Below are 25,073 nucleotides of genomic sequence, written 5' to 3' on the forward strand. Positions count from 1 at the left end.
TCAAGAAGGTGTAATAGAACTGCTGTTTTTTTGCACCAAACAATGACAGAGAAACTATAATCACAGGAACACTGTCGGGATTCAAAATCAGCGTCCAAATTGTGGCTCCAATATATGAGAAATAGCGTCAGGAGCAGCAGCTGCCAAAAACTGACGCGAAGCCAATAATATAATAAATGCCCCCCTTAGAGCAGCCTTGTAGTGTCATACCTCAATGGATACATCCAGTTAGTTGACCATGTAAATTCACCAGGGTTCAATTTAATATTTCTGGGACCCAAAGTGAAGTAATGTCTTGATGGAACCCCAATGCATAGCCTAAGCTTGGTGTCCCAAGTTTAAGGGGATACCAAGGGGAGCTTTAAGGGTATGACTGCAGTGGCTCCCACGATCACAAGAATAGGACCTCCCATGATCTGGGGAACACTGCTTTGACATCTCCAACCGCACCCATAGAATTCAATGAAGCGTGCTCATCCTGCTGCTCCACCCATTAGTAAGGGGGGTCTTTTCTCATGATTGGTGGGTCCTTTGGATAGGGGAAAACTTAAAAACTTGAGACAACCTCTTTTAAATGTATTGGCTTCTTAAGGATGTTGTTGTGTAATTTACGGATCCCCAAAGCTACTTCTTGGGTTGCTTTATGGGTAAGTCTGCCTCTGGTTGTCTTTTTATGTACTTACAAAGAATTTTATGTGCCCTCTTTGCCGACTTGAGCTGCAGTCCACGCAATTGATTTTCCTGACTTTCTTAGGACAAGTTTGCAGGATATTCCAGATAAATGACAGGTGGGTCTAATATTATAGAGAACATCTTGTAGTTATTGGAACAGAACCAGAATCTCCAGAGACGGAAGTTTAATATTAGAAATATGGAGTAGGAGGTGTAGACCGGCAGGGCACTGACCCTCTGCAGATCCCTTAATTACCCCCCTCCTCCTCTGATCCAGGCGTGGGGACACAGCACAGACACGCTATTATCTGAGGTTAATATCCAGCACTGGAGTCCGCTCATTGCCAGTCCTGAGGGTGATGATGAGGAGAGAGCCTGCCGAAAAGGGCGGATAGAGTACAACGTGAGAAGGAAAATGTCAAGGGACAGAGGAAAAATCCAGTAGGGAGATTTAGAAGGAAATAATTACAAGAACCTATGAAAGGACGTTGTTGTACGTTATGAAATGTGGAGTTTTGCAGCAGTCATCGTGTGAAGGTGCGTATTGTGCATGTTGTCTGCACAGATTTGTTGGTTTTTCCAACCACAGCATATTTGTAACATGCACCTTATATTGATATGACACGGGGAAAGCTTAATATTTTGTGTGATGTTAACGTATATTAGAATAAATAATAATAATAATTCTTTATTTATATAGCGCACACAGATTACGCAGCGCTGCACAAGCATATCAAATTGGTATTATTGATTTGATTTTGTTTTGTTGTTTGATGGATGGTCGCATCTAAATATCTTTTGAATGGCACAGGTTGAAGTGTCTGAGCCAGTGGTTATATATAAATGGTGCAGAGGTATCAGTTGTACATGACCCCAGGGCCCAAAGAACTTTTTGCCAACTAGAATCATAAATAGGACAAGGTAGGAGGGACCTATTATATTTTGCAATGGAGCTCATACCTCTACATGGGACCTTTTGGCCCAAATATATGAAATGTGCACGTTGCACCACATTATTTAATAGTGTCGCACACTCTTAGTTAATCTAGTCTTTTTTTTAGGATGTGACACAATTACACTTTTTTTGGTGCCCTTTACTTCATGCTGTTGCACACAATTGTTTCAAGGGGCAGTAATAAATGTGGTGCAAACTAGGAACACGCACCACACGCCCCTTTAGGTGCACAGTTTTTTAAAGTGTCGGACAAAGTGCAACCGCAACACAATTAGGGCGCAAGTGCTTTTCTGAAATTTGTCTCTTTATGAATTTTTAGTCATCTATAAATTGCATCTGATAAGAAATGTGGACTGGCTTGTACTATTATGGTGGGATAATGATGGTAATAAAAAGCAATGGATTAGAGGAAAAATTGGGAGACTGATAGATGAAGAGCTGTAGCTTCGTTTTACAGTATAATCCTTCTGGAGTTGTGCCCATCTGGATTGTGTCAGGGGTCATATATCTCACACATGATCCATCTTCATGTAAAGTATGACATAACACAGTTTAGATAGATGAATCTGTATTATATGGAGACATACAGAATAATGATGTCGATGGGGAGAAGGTAGAGGAATACATAAGGAGAAGGCATTTGGATACACATATGGGTCTTGTTAAGGTTTGCAGCTGATCAAACCGGGAAAAAGTGAATACATGAATACTGAATACATTTGCAGCTTTTTTCGTTTGCCAGATTCTACATTTTTATATTATTTTTATAAATTTTATTTAATATCACTATTATTCGTTCCACATGAACTAATGTACATCTAGGTAGGGACTAGCAGTATCCTTGTGTCAAGCAGTGGTGCACACAGATGATGCAATGGGCTTCCTAAAGTGGAAACTGGTCCCCCTGCTGGTTTTTGCACTACAACAATACAAGGAGAAACAATGCAGTTCCTTAGAGGAGGGGATTTTGACATAGTGGGGGTCATATACTAAGGGTCCTAATCGCGTTTTACCGGCAGGTTACGCAAATTTTTCCGTTTTGCGCAGATTTTCCCTGTATTGCCCCAGGATTTTGGTGCACGTGATCGGATTGTGGCGCATCGGTGCCGGCATGCACGTGACGGAAATCGGGGGGCGTGGCCGACCGAAAACCCGACGGATTGTTTTAAAAAAAAGTGTCGTGGGACACGCGCTTACCTTCACCAAGTATAGGATCGTGACCTCCAGCGGGCCTCGGGGAACTTCAACTCACCAGCGAAACCTGGTGGACGTCGGAGGAACTGCCTTAGTGAATCACCGGAAGACCCGAATCCACCGCAGAGAACGCGCCGCTGGATCGCGAATGGACCGGGTAAGTAAATCTGCCCCAGTGTCTTCCCATTTACAAGCCAAAGTGCTATGACCTACCAGAAATGGACCTGCTTGGCCAGCTTGGTATGAGCAGCCTCTATGGAACATAATCCCTTGTCTTTTAATAATAATAATAATAATCTTTATTTATATAGCGCCATCATATTACGTAGTGCTTTACAAATCATAGGAAACAAATACAAATATAATATAACATGACAGAGCACAACATTTGTATGGAACAACAGGAGTGAGGTCCCTGCGCGCCAGAGCTTACGGTTTATGAAGATGATGGGGGTAACACGAGGTAAAAGAATATTTAATGGTCAAGCCATTCTTCTTAGGGAATAGAACAAAATATAATAAATGGAATTGCTGTCGCTTGAACCAATCAGCCGTCATCTTATATACCAGGTCCAGGGTGAATGGGACTGCAGAGAAGTCTGGTGCCTGTTGGTTGCTGGATAACAGATGGGAGGACGACACAGGACGGGTTAGTAGAAGAGTTAAAACTTCATGCAGTTAATGAGTGTTATAGGCTTGCCTAAAGAAATGGGTTTTAAGAGCACGTTTGAAACTTTGGAGGTTAGGTATTAGTCTGAGTGACTGGCATGAACTGTAGGTCTTTTAGATATACAAGCAGTCCCCGGGTTACATACAAGATAGGGTCTATAGGTTTGTTCTTAAAGAAAACCTACCACTTAAAAGTAGTCGTTTTTCACACAGATACATAGCACGGCCTGTTTCCCCGTGCGAAGTTGCGCAGGCGCGAGTGTGTCGGAGAGCTCGGTGACGTCACCGGCTCTCCAGCACTTCAGAATCCGGCACACGCAGGGCCGCGCGCATGGTGCGCCGTGCCCTAGTGCGGTGCGCCGAGATATAAGTTATAAGATATGTTATATTAACATTAAAATCTTTCATACTGGCTTTATTCTGCTAATGAAAATATGTTCCGGCACCAGCTCACCCTGAGCTGGTGCCATGTATCTGTGTGAAAAACTGCCACTTTTAAGTGGTAGGTTTCCTTTAAGTCGAATTTGTATGTAAGTTGTATAAACTGTATATTTTATAATTGTGGAGTTTCAAATTTTTTTGCTGTAATTGGACAAAGGATTATCAGTGAAACTTCATTACAGACACCTTACAGCTGATCATTGCAGTCTGGGACTAAAGGATAGCATTTAAAGACCTTCAGCAGAGGTCACAGGGGGCAGGGGGATCCGTCTTTAACTATGGGTCGTCTGTAAGTCGGGTGTCCTTAAGTAGGGGACTGCCTGTATATTCAAATGCTACAGAACAGGTTACTATGAAATGTCCAAAATAGTGTTAAAGGGGTTGTCCAGTTATATTAAGTGCAATAACGTGTTTTTTTCCCTATCCATGGGAAAGGAAATAACTGTCTGAGTGGTGGGGGTGCCAGTGGTAAGACCCCCAAAGATTCCGTGAGCAGGGATACATTGTAGCCCAAGTGAATGGAGCAGATGGTCGCCTTGCTCCTTCCTCTCTATTCATCTTTATTGCACTGATGGAGACAGCAGAACAGAGTACTGGTCAGTGCCATACACTTACTAGGCCAGCCTGACCCTCCATTCATTTGGGGTACAACAGACCCCAAGTCTGGTGATCCAGAGAGGTCCATGACCGGGACCTCCACCGATCAGCAAGATATCCCCTATCCAGTGGCTTGGGAAAACTTGATGTAGCTGGACAACCCCTATAAGGGGAACCTGTTACATTGTATATGTAGACCTAGCTGTGGCCAGCAGGGTATAGAACATGAGGAGCTTAGAGGACAGGAATAAGGTCTTTCTATGCTTAGGAGTCCAGTGGGTGGACCTACAGATTGATTGACAGTTATCTTTTTATGCCCAGTCATCACTGAGTGGGGCATCTTCTGACACCCTAAGGCCAAAATAAGTAGAAAGTAAACTTCAATATCTCCATATGCAGACTTCCTAGTGAAAGGGCATGCAGGATAACCTGTATATAACATGTATAATGAAATCAGGTGCTGAAAGATTTCATAGAGGGAGGGGGAAAACACTTGGGGTTAGCTTATAGGGAGTGAAACTTACATGAGGTTAGGGAATGTGACAGGCCTGTCTGAAGGGTTTTTGGGGCACGTTTGAAGCTTTGGAAGTTTTGTATTAGTCTGATATGACTATGGAAAGATTAGAAAATGCTATAAATTTTGTAAAATAGCAGTAAGCTCCTAAAGTATTTAGCATGATGTATAGGATGGAAAAAGGGCATATGTCTCAACTCCCTGTATTTATATCCTCAATGTACCCATTAATCTAATATGTAAAGACAAGGACAATCCTAGTGTATGAGTCTTGCAGATGTTTAGGTGATTCCCAACTTTTGACTTTTGTATTGCTTTGTGATATTGGTAGAAAAAACATATATGGGCAGATTTATCAAGCTGTCTGAAAGTCAGAATATTTCTAGTTGCCCATGGCAACCAATCACAGCTCAGCTTTCATTTTACCAGTGCTCATGAATATTTTAAAGGGGAGCTGTGATTGGTTGCCATGGGCAACTAGAAATATTCTGACTTTCAGACAGCTTGATAAATCTGCCCCATAGAGTCTAAAACAGCCTTAAATGAAGCTAAATAGATTGTTATCCAGTCTTCTTAATCCTCTATGAGCTTTGGAGGCGTGATGACCACGCTGGATAAATGTGGCTTATTTTTAGCCTTTTTTCTAATGGTAACTTTCATTACATCATCTTTCATGTCAATTGGCTTTTCAGGAGCTTTATGTGTTACCGATAGACTTTGTGGCTCCAAGATGGCTGAATATATTACCGTATACTGAAAAACTGACAATGGAAGAAAGACAGAAGACACTGGGCCACAATCGTACATCTTTATTATAATAATAATAATGTAATAATAAATCTTTATTTATATCGCGCTTTCACACCGTGCAGCGCTTTACAGATCAGGGGGAACATATACAACTTATGAAACTTTTCTGAAACTTGCATACTGTAGAAATGTCACAACTCTGAATACAAAAAGCCCAGTGTTAGCCTCTCGTGTTGTCTGTCCATTCAGCATGGCAGCGCCTGCACCACACCTATGGTCAGAGCTGCTAAAAATAACCCAAGGGCACAGTTATCCTTTATTAGTTCATGTGCTCACCTCAGTTCTAGCCAGTTCTGATGTTCTGAAAATAGCCAGTCTGTAGAATTTTCCTCTCAATTATTTCTCACACATTTTTCCAATTTACTTTTAAAGTAAAAAATCTGAACAAATTCCATAATCTCTTCTTACTGCGTATGTATAGTATATTCCAGTATGTATTATGGATGTTATAAATAGAGTGTGTATTGTGGATGTTATATATAGAGTATGTAGTATTATGGATGTTATATATAGAGTATGTAGTATGATTTGCAATATCTCTTGAGGTGTAAAAGTTATCAACACAGAAAGCTTCGAGAACAACTGGGAACATTCCCTGTGATGCACAGCTATTTGACGTGTTGTCTATGATACTGAACATAGAACTGAAGGCCCTGGGTCTAATCATTATGAATCTATTAAGAATCTCTAGATAACTTTTGAACCACAAGAGATATTGCAAATTTTCTGTCCATTATTTTCTGCTGCTTGTGGTCTATATTCTCAGTATTTCATATTAGAAACAGCAGGTTATATAATCTACATAAAAGGGACATCATAAATGGTTAGCTGCACAAAACTTCTATAGTACTTAGATGTGCCAGCTCCAGTGGCCTCTAAGCTAGAGCTAAGTCATAGATACGGCCCAATGCCCAAACCATGCTAAGCAGTTGTAGCTTGGACCTCTGGCCAATGGATTTTGACTTTGCTTTGTAGATACCATAGTCGACCCAGAAACAAGCAATCAACATTGACAACAAGCTTAGGTTTTAATCTGGACAAACAACACCATTTCAGCCATTTTTATAATAAAATAAAATAAAATAAAATAATACATTACTGAGTAACAGTCATATGGGACAATAGGAGTGAGGGCCCTGCTCACAAGAGCTTACAGTCTATGAGGGTGAGGGGTGACACAAGAGCTTACAGTCTATGAGGATGAAGGTGGTGACACAAGAGCTTAGAGTCTATGAGGATGAGGGGGTGACACGAGAGCTTACAGTCTATGAGGATGAGGGGGTGACACAAGAGCTTACAGTCTATGAGGATGAAGAGTGACACAAGAGCTTACAGTCTATGAGGATGAGGGGGTGACACAAGAGCTTACAGTCTATGAGGGTGAGGGGTGACACAAGAGCTTACAGTCTATGAGGATGAAGGTGGTGACACAAGAGCTTACCGTTTATGAGGATGAGGGGGTGACACGAGAGCTTACAGTCTATGAGGATGAGGGGGTGACACAAGAGCTTACAGTCTATGAGGATGAAGGGGTGACACAAGAGCTTACAGTCTATGAGGATGAGGGGGTGACACAAGAGCTTACAGTCTATGAGGATGAAGAGTGACACAAGAGCTTACAGTCTATGAGGATGAAGAGGTGACACAAGAGCTTACAGTCTATGAGGATGAGGGGGTGACACAAGAGCTTACAGTCTATGAGGATGAATGGGGTGACACAAGAGCGTACAGTCTATGAGGATGAGGGGCTGACACAAGAGCTTACAGTCTATGAGGATGAAGGGGTGACACAAGAGCTTACAGTCTATGAGGATGAGGGGGTGACACAAGAGCTTACAGTCTATGAGGATGAGGGGGTGACACAAGAGCTTACAGTCTATGAGGATGAAGGGGTGACACAAGAGATATAAGACTTTGTATAATGGACCAGCCATTTTTATAAGGGAAAGGAATAAAACTAATTTAATAGGTAAAAATGCAGTTGCTCGAGTCATCAGCCGCCATCTTATGTACAGAGTCCAAGGTCAGCGGAACTGCAGAAAAGCATTTTCCAGATAACAGACAGTGGGAGTATCCACTCCCACTGTGGATTGGTTAATATAGAGTTAAAGTTGTATGCAGTTAGCAAGTGTGATAGGCCTGCCTAAATAAGTGGGTTTTAAGAGCACGTTTGAAGCTTTGGAGGTTGGGTATTAGTCTCATAGTCCAGTACAGGCGGTCCCCTACTTAAGGACACCCGACTTACAGACAACCCATAGTTACAGACGGACCCCTCTGCCCACTGTGACCTCTGGTGAAGCTCTCTGAATGCTTTACTATAGTCCCAGACTGCACTGATCAGCTGTAAAGTGTCTGTAATGAAGCTTTATTGATAATTCTTGGTCCAATTACACCAAAAATTTTGAAACTCCAATTGTCACTGGGGCAAAAAGAAAAAAAATTGTCTAGAACTTCCATTATAAAATATACAGTTTCGACTTACATACAAATTCAACTTAAGAACAAACCTCCAGACCCTATCTTGTACGTAACCCGGGGACTGCCTGTACAGTTAAACTGTATTTGGAAGGAGACGGGCAACCAGTGCAGTGACTGGTACAGACTAGAGGCATCCGTGTAGCGTTTGGTCTGAAAGACAATCTGACTGCTGCATTAAGAATAAATTGTAGAGGAGAGAGTTTAGTAAGTGGAAGAGCAATTAGTAGGGAGTTACAGTAGTGTAGTCGAGAGTGAATTAGCATTTCAGAAGTTTCAATTGTAAGAAATGGGCAGATTCTAGAAATTTTTTAAGGTGCATCCGGCAAGAGTAAACAACAGATTGAATACACGGTGCAAAGGAGAGGTCAGAGACCAGCACAACCCCAAGACAGCGGGCCTGCTGCCTTGGAGTTATGATGACATCATACAGAGAAATGGAGAGATCAGGGTTAGGTCGGTTAGTAGACGGTGGAAAGGCAAGAAGTTCCACTTTGGAAGGATTAAGTCACTGGTGTTCTGCAGTAAGGCAGGAGTGATATTACATGTAGACATATCTGCAGATGGTTTGTCTGATGGCTGCAGTATAAAAAGAGAAGGGAAAAGGGAAGAGGACGCAGGACTGAGCCCTGAGGAACCCCGACAATTAGAGGAAGAGGAGAAGAGACACCCAGAAAAGGAGACACTGAAAGTGCGGTCAGAGAGATAGGAAGGAAACCACAAGAGTGCAGTGTCCTTTAGGTCAATGGAGTGAAGCTTCCCGAGGAGGAGCTGGTGGGCCACAGTATCAAAAGCCGCCGAGAGATCCAGAAGGATGAGGATAGAATAGTCGCCCTTGGATTTAGCAGTGAGGAGATCATTGGAGACATTAGAAAGAGCAGTTTCAGTGGAATACATAGAGCAGAAACCAGATTGTAGGGGGTCAAGGAGGGAGTAAGCTGAGAGATAGCGGGTTATTCGAGAATAGACCAGATGTTCCAGGATTTTGGAGATGAAAGGGAGATTAGAGACTAGTCGGTAGTTAGTAGCATTGGATGGGTCCAGGGAAGGTTTCTTTAGTAAAGGAGTAACAACAGCATGCTTGAAAGAAGAGGGAGCGACACAAGAAGAGAGAGAGAGAGGTTATTATATATTATTACTAGTTATCATCTAGGGTCAGACAGTAAGTGTTCTCCTTATGGAGAGATTTCCAATTTAGGCCACCGTAAAGTCGTCTGGAGACTTAAAGCCATAGATGCTCCACTAGGGAAATCTGGGAAGTATGCAAAAACGTTTTCCAGGGTGTTTTAAACGGAAAATAATGACTCCTTTTGCTACCTTGAAAGACAGCTCCCTTAACACCAAGTAAGGAGAACACCTACTGTCTGACCCTAGTCAATAGCCTCTCACACAGCCAATCCAGTTCCCTACACTGTACTGAGGAGACCCAACCAGGTCGAAACAGTGCTGTCTACAGTTGGGAGTCTGTTCCTTATGGAATAGATATACTGGTTTGGCTTAATCTTTAGACTTGTTGCAGGTCATACTTGCTGTTAAGGGAGCTGCCTTTCAAGGTAGCAAAAGGAGGCATTATTTTCCGTTTAACACCCTGGAAAACTTTTTTGCATACTTCCTAGTTATCATTTACGCAAGAGGCATCCTTGGAAACAATAGTATGATGAATACAGATATCAGCTGCAGGGATACTTCAGAGCTTGCCCTTGTACTAACATCCCTGGTATGATCTGGGCTAAAACTGGATCTAGCTGCCATGACCTCTATTCCTTCTCCCTTCGCTTTCACATTCCTTCTGTTCTCCATTTCATCCCAGCCCCCCTCCCCTCGCTCTGTCCAGCTGCTGGACTCTCACAGAACATTCCTGTAATATCAGGGGACATGTCTTTCTTATCATAAGAGTGACATCCGGGAAAGAGGAAAGACGAGGTTTCTTTCCTAAACCATGGGACACAGTTTTTTGGGCCCACCTCTTCTCATGTTCCTTCTTGTAATTCCCACCTTCACAGGACCTTCAGGAAGAGAAGTTTTGTATTAATAGTGAGCGGAAAATCTCTTCCTGATGCCTGCAGTCGGTTACCAGAAATATCCTGGTTAATCAACAATTTTGTCGGGACAAGTTCTAGAATGTAAAAAAAAATATAAATGCTGAATTTCTAGTACCCATAGTGCACTGGGAGCAGCCCTGTAAATAAATCACTACTTTCAGTCACTCTATAAGACAGAACCCACAATCTTCGGTTATGCAGCACATTGAAATTTGTTTCTGGTGTTATATTAAAGATAAGAATCTTGTATTTCAGATCACACCAGGCTGTGATCTATTGAATTAGAAATACAGGCCGGTACTGGATCTTTGCCTGCAGTTGGTATTCTCAACTATGGGGAAGATGTATTATAAGTCTCTTATAGCAGAACTGTTCTAGTAGCCCATGACAACCAATTAGAGATCAGCTTTCATTTTCCCACAGCCGTTTATAAAATTAAAGCTGAGCTCTGATTGGTTTCCATGGGTAACTATTACAGTTTTACCTCAGAAACTTGATGATAAATCTCCCCCTATGTCTTTAACTGCCCACATCTCACAGAAACCTGAGAACCTATAGAGTCCACAGTAGGGGCATCAGATGTAATTGTACTCCTTCAACTTCTAAAAGTGACTCATCTCACTTTTGACTCTTCTAAGCTCATATGAATATGACTTTGAAAGGGATTTTTTTTTTTTTAAATATGTAAATGGGTTTTACATAAAAGAGGGAGTAAAAGAGAATATTTCATACCCTACCTGAGGGTGCTAGTAGTTTAATGGTGTAAATCTGGCGGCATAGTCCCTTTAGGTCTATTTTTTCCAGTGTGAGAAGTAACCATTTCTCCTATCAATCCAAGTCATCAGTTCTGCTACATATTGAACAATTAATGAAGTACTTCCTGACGCTGTGTATCTAAGAGGCATCCCATGGACGACTTCCTATCAGAAACTGATCCTGTGTTGTTTAATGATTTCCTGTTTGGAAACTGCAGAGTATTCCTCCTTTTATCTCTTCCTGCTGGAGCCCTGCAGTGATCCGCTAGGTTGTCACACACCACACAAGACACTTTCAGATCAGTAAAATTGTGACTGAAGGATGATCTTTGACATGGACATTCAGTGAACTTTACATGTTCTAGGTCCACAAAACAATCACATTTTGACATCCCATTGATAATCCAGTTGTGTACACTTATTTATGGAATATAGATTAGCAACATTTTTTGTACATTCTATATTCAGGAGATTCAGCACAAGAATGTCTCATTCCTAGAAGTAATGATTCCCTGATGACCTCTCCTACAGCTTCCCTGGTGACAGTAGTCTCTCACCACATAGAAAAATACAATGTCAGATCATACAGAAAACTCCCAGGAAAATATGTCCATGTGTATTTCATGAAACATAATAAAGACATAATCTGCCAAATATGGTTTCAATTTCTACCTAGAAAACTTGTAACTCATATCTTGTACCGATAATCTAAATTCATAAGCTGCACTTAAAACTTAAACCTCTGATACATTAAATATGAAGGTAGAGCCTGTTAAGGGCTTAAAGGGGTTGTCTAGGGTTGACAAATAATGGCTTATTCGAAGGATAGGTAATTCAAGATCAGACGCGTCTGACACCCAGCCCGGCGGATATCTTGTACGGCATATTACATGCCATGTTTTGCCAATTTGTGATTTGTCTTTAAAGGGACACTGTTTATTCTATGTAACTACTAGAAGCTGCTGGTAAGGTATAGAAAATTCTTTGTGTTAAATCTTGCCAGTTTATCTTTTAAAATCACCTTGAACGTTATATCGAAATGAGTAGAATTGAGTCCAATTTTGAGATAAGTCACTTTTAGAGCCTGATGGTGTTATTTCAATATGGGGGTCATTTACTAAGGGCCCAAATCGCGTTTTTCACGTTAATATGATACCAAAAGTACTATAAAACCCAACATATGGGTGTCTGAAGTCGTGCTTCCCCCTTCAACTTCTAATGGTGACTCATCTCAGGCAAAAGAAGACTTTGTTCATTTACATGTGGTTTTGTAGGTAATTTTTATATAGGTAAATGAGTGAGATTTCACATAAAAACAAATACTAGAAAGAATATTTCATACCCTACTTGAGGGGACTCATTTGTTGGGATTAAACCTGCTGACAGGGTCTCTTTAAAGCTGGATTATCATCTATTCTGAATTATTAGATGCTCAGAGATTACACATCACACTCATATATATGGGTAAGACTAAATACTATATATTCCTGTACAGTTTGCTGTTGTTGGCAGCCAATACCCTGGTAACACCATGTGAGGTACTGCAAAAAAACGATGATTTTAGAAGCACAACCTTCTTCATTTTAGTTACATGGTTTAATTATAAGGAACTATCATAATCATCAACAAGGGTAGTTAATTGAATACAGTTATTCACAAATTATTCATTAATTATTACCTTATTATCCTAACACTAGTAGATTTTAGAATAAAATAATAAAAAATGGCCTTGCACCGCCGGACATGACCCGACCCCCCACTATAATTCCAAATAATAGATGTTGAAACAGATTTAGAAAAGCAGATATTGTGCTACACTATACTATAAATATGTACTATGTAAAGAATCTGTAGTCTCTCGAGTCGCGCTCCCATGTATCAATTTCCGTATGTCATCTTTCATTTGGTAGAGCGTGTTTTATAATAAGCGACTCTTCCCTGGAGGAAGGCTGTATCCATGTTGCCTGTGCTGAAGCCAAGTTTTTGTTGGACTGATTTCTACTTCACCTTTAGTTCTTGCCTTTTTCTTAAAGGGGTTTCCGGGCTACTAATGACCTATCCTTATTAATTGATCAGAGGAGATATGACACTTGGCCCTCTCCTGCCGATCATCTCCTATGACAAGGTTAGAGTCGGAGGAATACAGCTATTATTTTCTATATACACAGCTGCCTGCTTCCAGCTCCAACCTTATTGCTGATCTGCGGGAAGTTCTTCTAATGACCTATTCTATAAATAGTAGTATAGGAGCATGAAAAATCCCTTTAAGAGGTTGTTCTCTGATAGTAAAGTCCAGAGGTTAGTCTACAAATCATTGTAGTTTATACTACTGGGTCATCTAATGTTCTGGATTTTAGCAACTATTTGATAAAGTGCAGGTGTCCTCAACTTTACTTATGAATAACTAATGTATTCATGTACCCCAGATTTCCGCTCTGGCATGGATTGTTGAGTGAGGAGGACCCTTGTTCTTACTCAGCATTAAGGTCACAGATGGTGTCGAAGCAAGATTTAGCCATCGATCCAGTACAGACCATGGTGTATACACATTCAGCAACAACTTTATGTGGTCAAGCTTCAGCCTGTCTCTGGTGTCCTACAGTCAACCAGTCACAATGGCAGTAGCTCATCCCAGTCACAGGACATGGTCCCTTTCTCTCTCCAGTAAGCCAGAGCACAAGGTCCTGGTCCAACAAGTCCATTAGTCAATGTTGTTGCAGTCCAGGGCTGCATCACACATTAGTCTACTGTAAGGTATCAAAGTCACCAAGACAAGTCCAGTAACCCATTTCTTTACCTAAGGATTACTCGTAAGAAAGATGTATATATATAAAATATATATATAAACAGCGTTAACTCCATAAAGTAGTCTTATCTTGTCTGCTTGGTGTTTAATAACTAAAACCCATTACCAACTACTTTTGTGTAAAGATGTTTATTTGCCTAAGAAGACAATCTAAATCAAGTACTGGGAGAGAGCACTTAGCACATACTTTCTATAAGTGTCCCCCACACCGAAAAATAGACATCCCACTAATGGTTATAAATAAATACAAAGACAGCCTGTATATAATAGAGCGCTGTCACATAGGAAGCAGAATCTGGTGACAAAGAGTGAACGTAAACAGGCGCTGAGGAGACTACTTCAAGTCAAGAACAGACACACGTACTAGATAGATATGAGATAGATAGATAATAGATAGATAGATACAGGCAGTCCCCGGGTTACGTACAAGATAGGGTCCGGAGGTTTGTTCTTAAGTTGAATTTGTATGTAAGTCGAAACTGTATATTTTATAATTGTAGAGCCGGACAAAAAAAAAATTTGGCCCCAGTGACAATTGGAGTTTAAACATTTTTTGCTGTAATGGGACCAAGGATTATCAATAAAGCTTCATTACAGGCACATTACAGCTGATCATTGCAGTCTGGGACTATAGTAAAGCATTCAGAGAGCATCACCAGAGGTCACGCTAGGGGGTCGTCTGTAACTATGGGTTGTCTGTAAGTCGGGTGTCCTTAAGTAGGGGACCACCTGTAATATATAGATAGACCCGGATTACATGCAGTTTTTCCAACATTTCATAATTCAGGACCAAATTCTATAACATTTAGAAAACCTCAATTTGGATATTGAAATGCTGTCATAAAGGATCAAATCCACATGCAAATCCGTAAGCAGATCCACACAATTTCGCAAATGTTCCAGCTGATATGGCTTCCACCTATCATAAAACGTGTACACAGGGCAGGCAGGATAGGCTTACAGTATGCAGTTGGCCATTGTTAGGCAATAGAAAATAAGCTTGTCTAGATAATATCTATAAAAAGTATTTTTGTTGGTTGATTAGAAAAATGGTGACCTATCACCTTTCATATACAAATTCTTTAAGAAAGGAAACAGGAATTAGGAGCGGGAGGATGAGACGTCTCCACTGGACAATAATCTCTATGTCTTTCCTGTTGTATGAAAGCTACGTGCACAGTTATCAGAAAATGACTGGATTCCTACTTTCCTGTGGATTATTACAAATATGTACATATAATATTGCCTAATGAGGTACATAAATGGGAGTATTTTCTCTGAGTTGACCTCTTTAAGACAATGTTCATATTTGCATTGAGATGTCTATATTTACTGCTTTCCCTGTAGCTTCTCTCTATCTCCCCACTTATTATCTCCCCTATTTTCCTGAAGCAGCTCTCACCTTTTTCCCTGCAACGCCTTTCCCCTATCACTCCAATGCTGCTCCCCCTATATCCCACACATTCTCCCCTATTTCCCTGCAGCTCTACACAGTTGCTCTCTATTTATGTCCTTGCAACTCCTATCCCCCAATTTCCCCGCTTCTTCCACCATATCTCCTCACATATTGGGGCACATTTACTTACCTTGCCGCACAAGTTCACTGAAAGTGCATTGTCCGTCTATAATGCTGCGTGCGGAGATTCACTAAGATTGTGCGCCTGAAATCATGAATATGTCCCTCCCCTGCTCAGGTCCATCTTTTTTGTGGTGCACCTCTAGCATAGGGCTTGCGACACAATTTCAAAGATAAATACGGCGCTCGGTCCAAATCACTCAGACTGTCCAACGGAACGGCACCTAACTTGTGTCACATGGAGACCAGCGCAGCTGCGCCAAAAAAAGGGTAGTGTGCAACACAGCGCACACACTTCTTAACTACTTGTGCAAGACGTTTTAGCCATGGAGAACGTGCAGCAAAGCCCTTAGTAAATGTGCCCAATTCTCTCCCCGATCTTCTGCATATCCTCTCACCTATTCCCCTATCTCTTGCATATCCTCTATAACCTATTCCCCCCCATCTTCTCTGCCCACAGCTGCATTGCCCTTTTCCCCATTTTTGAATATATGTTTTAATATTGCTTTGTTCTGACTAAATATAAAATTCTAGTAGTTGAACAAAAAGTACACTTATGATTGACAGACAAAAGTTTAGTGCAGGGTAATACATTATGAGCAGTATAGTAACTTAAAACCGCAAACCCTGGATTTCCCAATTTAGTTTCTTAGATTATGATTGTGAATTTTTTGCCCGTATTCCTGTTACTTTGCCTGTGTGTCGGTCTTTACTATAATTTTTGCGTTGTATTCTTGTACTCTAAAACAATCAGAATAAATAATTGGTCTCTTTGTGGAGCAAGCTGTCATCTTAAGCATTACTTCACTTCTCCATCCATCTCCACAATGTGTGAAGATATGGTGGATTAACTCTTTCATTATACTCAATAATGTTGTTTAAACTAAGTATTAGTGAAGAATGTACAAGGCATTGCTGGGTTATTTTTAGAAAATGCTGTTGATTGATACTTGATCCTATTGTTAGATCCCAGAAAATGTCACCACATGTTTCTAATATGGTCTCCCACATAGCTGCACATATGTAAATGGAGATGGCAGTGCAGTGGTTAAGTTCCATGCTTAAGTTTAGGTGGGGAGGAAATGTGAGCTTTGTCTTTCAGGAAAGGCTAGTTCCCCCCATCATGTCCTTCCCCCCAACATCACATCCTCTGTCCGCCCTGATGGGCCACCACTCCCTGCACAGCCCCCCACACTGACTACACACACAGCTCCTCCAGACTGCAGCCTGAGGGGTGCAGAGTATTAACCATGAAGCCTAGGAGGTCTTTTCAGGAGGTGCTGAGAGGGCTGAGCAGGAGTTTCCTCTGTGTCACGGTATGGGACGGGGGTCTGTATCTAAATCCTCAGGGCACAGAGAGCATGTACATGTGCCTAACGCGTTTCTAGGGGAGAAGAGTCTATGAGCATATGTCTATGGGATGTGCATGCAGTGTTTGAGGACGTTGTGGTTCTCCATGCTCCTTAGTGGCTTTAAACTTCTTACAAAGAAACTGGACAAAGAAGGAAAACCTTGAAGGATATAGTTGTATGTGCATGTAATGGGATGTATAATAGCAATGTGATTGTACAACTCCTGGTCCAGACTGAGGCATTATATATATACCCTAGGATGGACAGATAAAGGTGACATGGTACCAAATGTCCATCATTCTTGGCAAAGAGAATGCATGCAGGCATAGTTTGCTGCAATATTCATGTACATTTTTGGATAGTTTTGGTGCTATATTTCAAAAAGTGAATGTGGACTGATCATGTGTGGAAAATGTATCTATAACATGCTCAGAACTGAATCTATGCATTATATGTATGTGATCTGTGTATACTGTATACGTACTTCACTAAACATGTAGTTCATCTAGACATGCTAAGTAGCAGACAATAGGTCTTTTTGTAATATATGTGATCTGTGATGTAGTCAGACTTTGAATGTTATTGGGGAGTTAATACTGGGGTGGAGCACTGGTTGTTTACTTACATTCGCCCATACGGGATACATATATAGCTCCCAGTGGACATACAAATGCCACATCCGTGGATTACGAGGCAGCACCACACCCCCTTCCAGCTACAGTTCCTGAGACCAGCACCTGCTGACCACATTGTGAGACTGGGAGAGTAGTTTTCAGAAGTTTTGCAGTTTTGTAAAATCTCATATAGTCACTGAGCACAGATCTTGGGGCTTATACTAAATGCTGGTCTGTATCTGTGCAGCTTGTTTAAGCCTGTGTTCACACTCGCTGTAAACCTACATCACCATTGTTTGACTTTAGTAAACCTGTAGGGGCCCGGGTATTTCTGAGATTATATGAACACTAAAATGAGGTCTTATTTGGGGTATTAGACTTCCTTGAAGACTATGTTCACATTATGTTTGTGTTATACATTTAAAGGGGTTGTCCACTTTCAGCAAATAATTGATATGTTTTGTGTAGGGAAAAGTTATTCAATTTTCCGATATACTTTCTGTATCAATTCCTAACAGTTTTCTAGATCTCTGCTTGTTGTCATCCTACAGGAAGCCTCATTGTTTACTTCCGGTGGATAGAAATCTGTCCATAGTCACACAGGTGCACAACTCGTTATATCATACAAGTCTGATTACTCTCTGTGATATAACGAGCCGTGCACCTGTGTGATCATGGACAGATTTCTATCCACTGGAAGTAAACATAGAAGTTTCTATGGCAGGAAAGCAAGCAGAGATCTAGAAAACTGGGAGAAATTGATACAGGAAGTATATTTGAAAATTGTATAACTTTTCCTTACACAAACCATATCAATTATTTGCTGAAAGTGGACAACCCCTTTAAGGAATCCATGTCCATTTCTATGTCGGATTAACCATCCATGTTATGTGTTTGTTAATGGTATTGATTTTGTCCCTCTACTTTTCCACACTTATATACTTCTTGTTTGATAGGAGCATGCTTGTGTTTGAGGGACTCACCAAAGACAAACACCAGTATACATTGCTATACCACAAGACAATGGTATAGTATAGCTTGGTAACCTTACTACTACATACATCAATGTCCCATAAAAACAGTAGAATAGAGAAGTTTCTTTTTTTCAACAGTGATCCAGTTTATTCCATCTGTTTAATATATATACACCTGGAGCTTTCCTTGGCATATGTCTGGGATGAATACATTTTATATTCTTGGCTTCAGGTGGCATAAAAAAAAAACAAAAGAACTACCTACCTCTGTCCTTACCTTCAGTCGGGCGCAGCTCTCCATCACCATTGGCCTCTATTGGTGACATAGCATTGACAGGGAGCTCCTGCTGCGTCCTGTATGACATCCCCGCTGAGCCGTCAGAGGCCGTCACCGACAGGACAAGCTGCTTTAGACTGGAAGTAACCGAGGTAACTGTAGGCTCTTTTGTTTCTATACACCACCTGAGGTTAATGATAAAAAAAAGTTTATCCAGACAATCCCTTTAACCCGAAGACTTAAATATGATATAAACTGAGACTACCTGGATGAATATACCAATACATTTGCTGCTAAAATATAACTGAGGGGTTACAAATAGCAGAATGCCAAAGTTATTTTGTATAAAGATTTAGGGACTTTTCCATTCAGGATAACTTCCAGTAGCAAGTCTGCTAAAATGGCTTTGTGACAATTAAAACCAGAAACTGGATCACATGTAGCCATTTAGTTTGTTGTAATGGTTGGAATGACATTGTAAATGACTTAAGTAGAGGTCAGAGACTATAGTTCACCACCTCCACCAGCATCATGGACTTCCTTGTCCAAGTCCAATACCTTGTGTGAACCTTTAGCAGTTACTTGATGCCAGACAGACACAGTTATTATAGGACTATGCAGTGGATGCAGTATTCTTCTAAACATGATCAAGAGCACTATAGACTAGTGGGCAGTAGAGTGCACATATTGTGAGGAGCGCATCCTCAGAACATCTGAGGGATCCATTATTCCTGTTCAGATGATAGTAGAGATACCAGTATATGGCAGGTTAGACGTGTAAGCTCATCATGCGTGCTATGGCCTCCAGCCTTGTGTTTGTCAATGACACATTAACCAAGTTTCACCAGGCAACGCTGCTTCTAAGTAACCACAGGGTCATGCATGAAAGGTACATTATTATAAGCATTCTTTTTCATTTGCAGGAGTTATTTGCCATCACAGTAAGGCATCTGTCTTCATTAAAGGGCCCATAGCTAGATAGTAGATCGCTGCATACCCAACCAATGCTAAGCTCACCATGGTGGTTGAACCAGGATCTTATTTCCCCCCAGGGGCAGTTTTAAGTCTGAGGGCTATGAGTGTTGTAGTGGTTGTATATGGATACAAAGACACAATTTGAGATTACATATCAGGTCTTGTAGTTTGGGTTAATTCATCTCGGCATCATATGAGGTTTCTTGGAGCCATCAGAAGAAATGATTTTGAGTAACATCTTCCATTGCTACATAGCATGGACGTCCACTCCTTGCATTGTTGACTTTGTCACATCATCAAAAGGTTATTTGTCAATTGACCCCATAAGAAATATTCCTAGAGGCCAGTGATTGGCCCAAAGTAATCTCCAAATGTTGTTGTCCTCTGCTGGACCTTTATGGCTGTGTAGTGTTAGGACCTGTTAATATGAGTTGTCCTCCAGTACTCTGCTCCGCCATTCTTACCTTGACTCACCCTCCTCATGCTGCTGTACCTCTTTAATCATAATAATATATCTAATGTTTAGTTCTCACAAATGTGAAAAAGAACATATCTACTCTCTTCTCTCCAGATGAGTAAGAATACTGGGAAGAAGGGACCATTTATCAGACAAGAACATAAAGGAGAACATCTGTTGGCCACGCTGAAGAATGATTGCTTGTTATTGTAACTAATGCAACATTTAACAAAATCTGATGAGGTCCCATGTGGATCAGGCAGAGATACTATTGGTACAATTCCATATATTGGACCTGATGCTATTGGTACAATTCCATTTGTTGGACCTAACTCAGAGGGAGGAAGGTCAGAAGTGCCAGAGTATTTCTAGTTATAGCATGTCCATGAGTGTCTTCCTGGGCCAGGATTTTTATACGTAAATACATCGTTAGATTTGTCTTTTGGTGTAAATATATTAAATAATAGGCTGTTTGGACCCTGGATCAGCGTATTTGTGTCTCGAGTTGCATTGCCTTAAAGGAAATCTACCATTTGTTTTTTTAAGCATTGTGAACCACACAAACCTTGAGAATGCTGTAGCTACACTGATGCAGAAACATATTTTGTTTAATCCCTGAACCAAGTGGTTTTGCAAAAAAAAAAAACATTTATAAAATTCAGGACCTTGGGAAAGCTAGGTTATATGCAGGCTGCCTACATAAACACATTTAATACGGTGCTTCAGAAACTGTCCAGACAGGACTAATCATCTTCTGAGCTGGATCACTCAAACACAGCAGCTGGGGGATGGTGCAGTGATTGATTAATTCTGCCTATCAGGGGCAACACGGTGATTACTTTCTCTGGTGCAGTGCATTAGTAATGGGAATTCCGGCTCTTCTTAGTGAGCTGGATCATTAGGCTCCGCTCACTAAGAAGAGCCGGCTCTTCTGGCTCCTAAACGGCTCCCTATTAAATATATAATAGGGAGCTGCAGGACAGTCAGGCGCCCCGCACCAGTCCACTTTTAACCCAATACTATCGGGTTAAAGGGGGCGTGGTGAGCCATTTAGGGACGGGGTTTAGTGAGCGAAAGACCCATCACTACAGTGCATAACTAATGTAAGAGGAGAAGCGCAGAGCCAGGCACAGAAGAGACAGAGCCTCAATATCAGAATTTTATAAATGTTTTTTCAGCAAAACCACTAATTTCAGGGATTAAACAAGATATGTTCCTGCTTTAGTGTAGCTACAGCATTCTGAAGGTATGTTTGGTTCATAATGTATAAAAGCAAATGGTAGATTTTCATTAAAGGAAAGCTGCCATCAAAGATGATAAACCAGGGACACTTATGCATAGGTCCAGGCACCATGGCTGTGGTAATCTTCTTATATTTGTTATCCATGAGCTCCTTACTTCTAAAATCAACCTTTAAATTTATGCTAATGGTATCTTGTTATGCAGACATTTACACTATCTCACCCTCCCCCCTGCTCCCTCAGCGCTGAGATTACAGCAGGAAGTTCTCACTGCACATAGTTGTTTAAGATGTCACTTTAAAATTAACTGTTTTTTTATGTTATCCTGATTTTTACAGCAACCTCTCGGGACCCTAACGCCGGCCAAACACATTATATAGCTCTTGGCTAGACCCTCATTCAGCCAACAGCTATCTCTCCTAACTCCCCCATCACAGACACGCACACTTTGATCAGGCAGGGTAAATGCAGGGTATGCATGTCCTCACTACTCCTGTTATCCATAGAGGGGGGGGGGGGGGGATAATATGTAGACCAAATACTGTGATGTTTATGTGGCCTTAGCAGTAGCCCATATATGATGTATTAAGAAGCAGATTTTTCATGGGGAACTCAATGAAATACAATTTAAAGATTAAATCTTAAAGGACACCTACCACCATGAGGAAGGATTGTATGCAAATGAGCCTGAGGGGCTCCATGCTTTATAGGTGTTAATGGAGCTTGGTGCCCCTCAGGGTCATTTGCATACAGTCTTTTATCCTGGTGTTAGTTGTCCTCTAAGTATATAAAGGTGTACAAAGAACTCAGACGTCCATTATGGGGGCCGTTATCTTATCGCTTGATTTATGACCAGATCACGGCCCCCATAGACACCTATGGCTCACAGTGACAGTGTGTCTGTGGAGGGAGGAGGGGTGAAGAGCACTTACCCCTTCTACCTCCAGTCACTGTGCCCGGCCAGGCTCCGGTCCAGGGGAGTATCTGGCTCTCCGTCCGGCTATGGCCATCTGTTTCGCCTACGGCCATGTGTGTGTGACTGCGCCATAAATGAAAGGGGAAATGAGATCAGGAGCCAAGTTAAAGAGCGAGAAACAGATATATACACTAACATTCTGCTGCAGGTCATAGTAAGTTTTTTTTTTTTACAGATACTTTATTTACATCCATGCTATTCACCATACTTCTGTAAAGTCCTTCATGCTGCTTCTGACATTATTAGAGGCAGAATTTATAAGTTTAATTTAGGTGCTGTCTGTGGAAGACATATTAGCAGCTAGTCTCCACTCACCAGATCAGGTGTAATTTGAGATAAAGCCTGCTAAGAGGGGAAATGCTGCATACAAATCATGAAATTCCCAGATATAGTATAGCTTAGGTATGATTTGGTATATTAAGAAAAAAGAATTCAAATCTCAGTTACAATTACAAATATCATATTAAGATCATATCTGTTTTCATCTCAGGCCGCCATCAACATGCTATAGATTTCGATATCTGCAGCACAATCTATCTACCACTTGCCATTTATACGAGAATTTTCGTGATTTTACTCAGGGTTTAATTTGTTACAAAACGTGGATTAAAACTTCTGGCTGAGGAAATGGTCCCCTGTTCTGTAGTTTTTTAGAGTATTTGTGTAATACAATTAGTACTTGAAGGCAGGATGTTGGGAACTTGTACACCTGCCATCACTGGACTCCTAATGACCAGCACTCCTCGTACATTGTGCATTGGCATTATTTATACCATGGTGACTTCTAGAGATAATCACGAAAGGTTTCTCTCCTATTATGTGTGGCCCATGTATAGTTCAGCATATTTCTGGCAACCTCTTTGGGGAGTGAAATGTTCTTTCCTGTGTAAACTGGAGGAGATGAGATGGAAGGAAGAGAAGAGAGCGGACAGTCCCAGTGGATGTGACACATTGGAGCTGTCCCTTTCCCTGCCGGATCTGATCTCTCCCGGGGCATAATGTTACTATTGAGATGCTGGTGGTCTTAGGGGTCTTAGGGGGTGAACTGTACCATGTTGTGTATCAGTGGTTCTCATCCTGCAATCACAGCGGGTACATCCTGAAGCTGAAAAATATTATCTACTCCAATATATATAATGCTGTGTAAACGAAACACATCCGCAGCAGAAATCCTTCTGGTCTGTTTGCATGGGAGAGACCTGCCTGATCTTTTGTCATATTGTTGTGCTCAGTCATGGTGTAAAATTCATGACATGAAAACACAACCTCCAAGGGTGATGGCACATGTGGTGTTTATGGCCCGTTTTTGAGCAGTCCGTCAAAAAACGCATCCCTTTTTGATAGGTTTGACTAATTATCTTAATTGAAACTAGTCAAAAACGAATGCGTTTTTTTGACGGACTGCTTAAAAAGGGGCCAAAAACGCGTTCAAACACCACATGTGCCATCACCCTAAGCTTGGCTGTTCTTCATACAGTTTTCTGTCTCTATTATAGCTGTTTTTGTTCAATCGATGATCACTTTCATCTGTTTGTTAGAATTTCTCATTCATCATTGATCTTACACCTGATTATACTCATAATAGACATATGTTATTTGCTGTGCTTCTCAAGGCACTTTGGGGGGCACTTATCAATGTTGGCGCAGGGTCAGTGTTTTTGGCATATGAATCATGCAGTAATTTGGACTGGGATGGTAGATTTTGGCGCAAGGGGTTAATGAATTGGCGCAAGACTGAAATGGGTCTGAAGTAACTCCATATTCATGAAGGTAAAATAGACCAGCTTTTTGCAGCTCTAAGGCTGCATTCACACTGCCGTATGGGGGACGTATATACTGCCAATGTATATACAGCCAATTTACGTCCCCCATAGATGGCAATGGGCACACGGCGCCCTACCGGAGCAGTACAGTGCAGCACTTGTGCGGCACGGTACAACTCCGTACCCCGTAGAAAGATAGGACATGTCCACAGCCCCATAAAATTCAAAATTATATTTTCTCCCAAAGGACAAATTCATGGAATATTAGCATATTTATTTCTGGTGAGCCTGCAAATTGCACTACACTATTCTGGATTTATTTCTGAGATGATTTGGGAGCTAAATTCCCTTGCATTGAAAATGCATTGAAAACTGCAAACTGATTGAACTCTGATGCAAAATGTCAGTTTTTCAGTGACCAAACCCTGATCGCACCCTGATCAGCCTCTGATGTGATCTGCAACGCAAGTGTGGAAGGGGCCTTACTCATAAATCCAGGCACTGTGACTGTGGTAATCTTCTTATATTTGTTATCCATGGCCTCATTCCTTCTAAAATCAAATTTTTAAATTATGCTAAGGAACCTGAGGCCTTGGGGTGTTATCAGAGCCCCTCCGTGCTACAGCTGCACAGGCATTTCATGCAGAGGAAAGTGCTCCTCACTGCAGCACGGAGGGGCTCTGGCAACGCTCCCCAGATCCCTTATGGCTCTTAAGCATCATTTTAAAAGTTGATTTTAGAATGAAGGAGACCATGGATAACAAATTTAGGAAGATTACCACAGTCACAGAGCCTAGATCTTTGAGAAAGTGTCCCTAGTTTATCATGCTTGATTTTGATGGTAGATTTCCTTTAAATACATTTTTTTTTTTACAAATCCAGAAAATTTCTAATACCTTGTAAAGTGATTACAGCTTTTATATTGTCTAGTCTAGTTT

The 25,073-nt window shown here is 41.2% G+C and overlaps 1 protein-coding gene across 3 annotated transcripts in view; it reads left to right on the plus strand.

Annotated features, from left to right (window-relative positions):
* The window catches only part of TNS2 (tensin 2), an 84,891-nt gene that overhangs the window by 12,721 nt on the left and 47,097 nt on the right, over positions 1 to 25,073 (plus strand). The window contains exon 1 of one of the 3 annotated variants that reach the window (XM_072134599.1): positions 1,006 to 1,209. The exons of 1 other annotated variant lie outside the window; for it this stretch is intronic. Coding sequence is in view for 1 of the 2 variants with exons in the window: in XM_072134598.1 (XP_071990699.1) it covers positions 16,757 to 16,822 (66 nt within the window). In the remaining variant the exon portion in view is untranslated. Of the gene's footprint in view, positions 1 to 1,005; positions 1,210 to 16,694; positions 16,823 to 25,073 lie in introns of those variants that run through there. One more of the 3 variants, XM_072134598.1, reaches the window with a different exon arrangement.

Source organism: Engystomops pustulosus, chromosome 2 (genome assembly GCF_040894005.1).
Source record: "Engystomops pustulosus chromosome 2, aEngPut4.maternal, whole genome shotgun sequence".
NCBI lineage: Eukaryota > Metazoa > Chordata > Amphibia > Anura > Leptodactylidae > Engystomops > Engystomops pustulosus.